Source organism: Ixodes scapularis, unplaced genomic scaffold (assembly GCF_016920785.2).
Source record: "Ixodes scapularis isolate PalLabHiFi unplaced genomic scaffold, ASM1692078v2 PGA_scaffold10__122_contigs__length_95168666, whole genome shotgun sequence".
NCBI lineage: Eukaryota > Metazoa > Arthropoda > Arachnida > Ixodida > Ixodidae > Ixodes > Ixodes scapularis.
The window spans coordinates 94488094-94491963 of record NW_024609836.1 but is presented as its reverse complement, the minus strand read 5'-3'; the positions used below and the strand labels follow the sequence as shown (position 1 = coordinate 94491963).

The window sequence follows — 3870 nt, the reverse complement described above, 5'->3', positions numbered from 1 at the left end:
CATATATCTAATCTAAAATGCACCTACATATATATTAATTCTCCTCATAAAAGGAAAAAGTAGTGATGCTCCGCGAGGAGCCAAACTTTTTTTACTTCGGTTCTTGAGGTGAAAACGGGTATAGACTGCGATTTGTTATTACGGATGATTTTTTCAGGGAATGGAGGTGTCCATATTAATGAGCCATGACTGTATAGGCAAACCTTGTCAAAAATATCATTTTCTACTCTAATCTAAAGACATAAGGCCTTTTTCTACTAGATTTCTTTTTTCAAATTCGTGGAACACCTTCAGTACTTTCTCCTTGCAAAGGCACCTCAGATGTGGTGGAAGGGCCGCCAGCTCGTTGGCAAAATGAAACCCCAGTGCCATTTCTGGGGTTAAGGCATCAATGTGTGGCCTTTTACATGTGTTGGCCATTTGCCTCGTAGATTCACTAAGAACCTTGCCCAGCGCTGCATCCTCCCGGGCACGACGCTCCGAGGCGGTAATCTTGCGGCCTGGCTTCCTTGAAGGCGGGTGTGGAGGCACTGCGGGCAAGACCGTAGCCTGCATCGGTGCTGCCACTGGGGCCACCTGGGGTGGTGACACCGGAGGAGTCGGGTCCAGCTGAGATGGGCTGGGCAGCTGGCCATCCCCCTCCAGCGTCAGCAACACCTGGCAGGTGCCCGTTGGCTGCAGGCTACGATCGAGGGAGTTCTACAAAGAAAATGGGCACATTCCTGCACTGCACTTAAAACAGGTTGCTTCAAGACAATGCACTTACGTCGTCCAGGTTGGCTTCACAACTTTCCTCTGCCATGTCTTCGGTGGCACCTCCCCCACATGGCGTGTAGACCCCCATGAGGAGATCTGCATGTTGAAACACAATGTAAATGTTGAACATGAGTGAGCACAAAATTCATGAAACCACTCACACACCAATGCCTAAATGTACTTTGATTTCTAAATTGAGAGTAACAGACTTTGTTAAAAGTCAATGTTGCCAACTATTTCACATACCCCTTGGTGTCTCCAATACCCCTGTGGCAGGGCCAGCGCTGCCAACCATCTTGCGGGCCTTGGTTCTAGTAGAAAACAGCATATTGAATGAACACAAAGAAATCATATTTATAGTTGTCAATAAAACCTTGTAGAGAACAAACAGTACCCTCTGCGACGTATCTGGCCTGCTAAAAATTGAAGGTACGGGAAGAGGTCCCAGCTGGGCCGCTGCACCTCATCTCGCCCAGCACCACTGCGGCCACAGCTGGTTCTTGACTCCCGCCCGTACCTTTCTCTAATCTTCTGCCACATGTGAAGGCACTCGGCAGGATCCATTTCTGTAACAGAAGGCCAAACTGTAGTCATTTCCAAATTTTCAGCATCCCCCACAATGGAGACTTCCATTCAACATGCGAAATTTCAGTTGATGTGGCCACCATTTCAGTTGGTATGGTACAACCTTTAGTAACAGCTGCTCCAGTTGCATACCAATGCTTAAAAACTTGTTAGTACAACTTGAAAAAGAAATATTTTGATTTTGTTTTTTACTAACTAATCTCAAATAAAGCTTTCTGCCACGTTTCACCCCAAAACCAAACATATTTTCAAGCGTGAGGGTGACAGCTTGCTACGCTTGCACTGCACGATGGGATGTACGACAAAACGTAGAACTTTCATAATTCTTTGTAGCGATAAAGTGCAGGCGAGCTGGTGAGGAATTCAGCCGCTTTTAAAATTTTGTTGTCTTCGTCCGTTTTTATTTTTTTTTTATTTTTTACTATTTGAGGGTCTTCCAGTATGTCCATAAATTGTTGCAACTTCTGGCGCCAGTATTTTCTGGCTGACCGTAGTTGCGAGCGCACGCTAGTCGGACTGTGATTTTTGTTAACACTCGGGCCGTGCGAAAATCGGGCGATATAGTTCGTTCCCGCTCTTGAACCGCACCGCAGAATACACCCAATACACCTTCGAGACGAATTTTAGCTTCCCGTACGCGCCTTCACGCATGTGCAATGTTTGTCCTGTCCGTCCTCTTTGTCTAACTCTTTCGTATTTTTGGAACAGAAGAATGCGACGAAACTTACTCAGAGAGGCCCCGATAGCTTTCCAAGAGTTTTCTTTCATACTTGGCAGCCGGTACTCCGGCCTTCGGGCGTCCCAGAGCCATGGGTACTTTTCTACCTCGGCAATGAGGGCTTGGTGAATCGACAGGAGACCACCTTGCGCTGCCATTTTGAAAAGCGACTGGTCCCGCGCTCAGCGCGCATGCGCAGGGGCTTCGCTTCCTCCAGTCCCGATTGGTTGAACGTAAGCGGTCGCAAGAAAAGTTGAGCGGAGCCCAACTCCTTCTGTTACGTTACGACGGGCGCTGCGTCGCTGGTTGCCATAGTAACGGGCGCTCGTAAGTCGTCGTAAGGAATTCGTAACGTAACGTAACGTAAGAAAACGCAAGAAATTGTCCAGTGTGAACGGGCCTTAAAGCGGAGCTTCTAGTTTGAGCTTAATGATGAACGCAGCATTGGCGATGTGCGCGATCAAAAGCGTCGCTGTGATCGGCCTTCCACGATTGACCGAATGGTCACTATGACGTCAGCAAAGGTTTTCTCATTGAAAGAAATAAGAGCAATGTAAGAACTTCAATTTTGACGGGGTTGGCAGTGTTGGTTTAAGAGCGCAATGATCTCAAGCTTCCACCATGCTAATTCTAAACACCGTCGAACTTGTTGTTCGTAAGGTAATGACGTCACGAGAGGAAACCATACGAGGGCGCCACTAAAACATCTCGCCGCTAATTGGGGCTGCGCTTGTGAACATTCACCGGAATATGCAAATCAGCACCGAAAGGGTACTCTCGCTTCTTTCTATCGACCGACGGCGGCTTCCACTAAATGTTTAGACCCCACAGAATGATAGAAACTGGTATTTTTCTCTTACACTTTCTCGTAAAACGACAACGAAGAACGGAAATAATTTAAAACATGACTATAAAACGATAATTTGTGAAATATGTGATCCGGGCAGGAACAATGAGCGTGACGATTCACTAGCTCATTGCCCCAGTGCGCACTGCAGTTTTTGTGTTTAATCGTATTCTAAACTTCGCTATTCTCTGGCACTTTTCCGCAGTTTCCAGTCATTGGATACTTCCCAAGCAGCACCAGAAAGTGAATTTCGATCGGCCGACGGTTGGCCAGTGTCTGGACAGCTTGGCCACTTTAAGTGCTTGGCCAACGGAGACATAAACAAGGCCGGCAAGGGTCCGGCCACAAACTAGCTGTTTTTAGCTTGTCCGCCGGAGACATAAACACTGCCGGCAAGCGCCTGGCTAGAAGTGCTCATTTTCAGCTTGGCCGCCGGAGACATAAACACGGCCGGCAAGTGTTTGGCCAGCAGTGGTGATTTTCAGCTTGGTCGCCGGGGACATAAACACGCCCGGCAAGTGTTTGGCCACAAGTGCTGATTTTCAGCTTGGCCGCCGGAGACATAAACACGGCCGGCGAGTGTTTGGCCAGCAGTGCTGATATTCAGCTTGGCCGCCGGAGACATAAACACGGCCGGCAAGTGTTTGGCCAGCAGTGCTGATTTTCAGCTTGGCCGCCGGAAACATAAACACGGCCGGCGAGTGTTTGGCCAGAAGTGCTGATTCTCAGCTTGGCCGCCGTGGACATAAACATGGCCGACAAGTGTTCTGCCAAAAGTGCTGACTTTCAGTTTGGCCGCAGGGACACCCATAATCTAAACGTTCATCGCGTTGACGAAACTTTGGCATAACGACGGGCAGCGAGAGAAGCATCACGAGTGAGTGGTTGGCAGAATATTAGTGCGTGCATCGCGCGAACACTGTTAGCGCAAGCAAACGATCACCGTTTTATTCAGTTTTTTTTT

General features: G+C 48.2%; 1 protein-coding gene across 1 annotated transcript; it reads right to left on the bottom strand.

Moving 5' to 3' along the window:
• Window positions 1-1308, bottom strand: LOC115323528. The gene is made up of 4 exons (XM_040211000.3): window positions 1151-1308; window positions 1003-1067; window positions 767-852; window positions 1-699 (listed from the first exon to the last, which is right to left on the bottom strand). The coding sequence occupies exons 1-4, from the start codon at window positions 1294-1296 to the stop codon at window positions 229-231; spliced, it is 768 nt and encodes a 255-aa protein (XP_040066934.3). The 5' UTR covers window positions 1297-1308; the 3' UTR covers window positions 1-228.
• Window positions 1309-3870: the final 2562 nt, after the last annotated feature.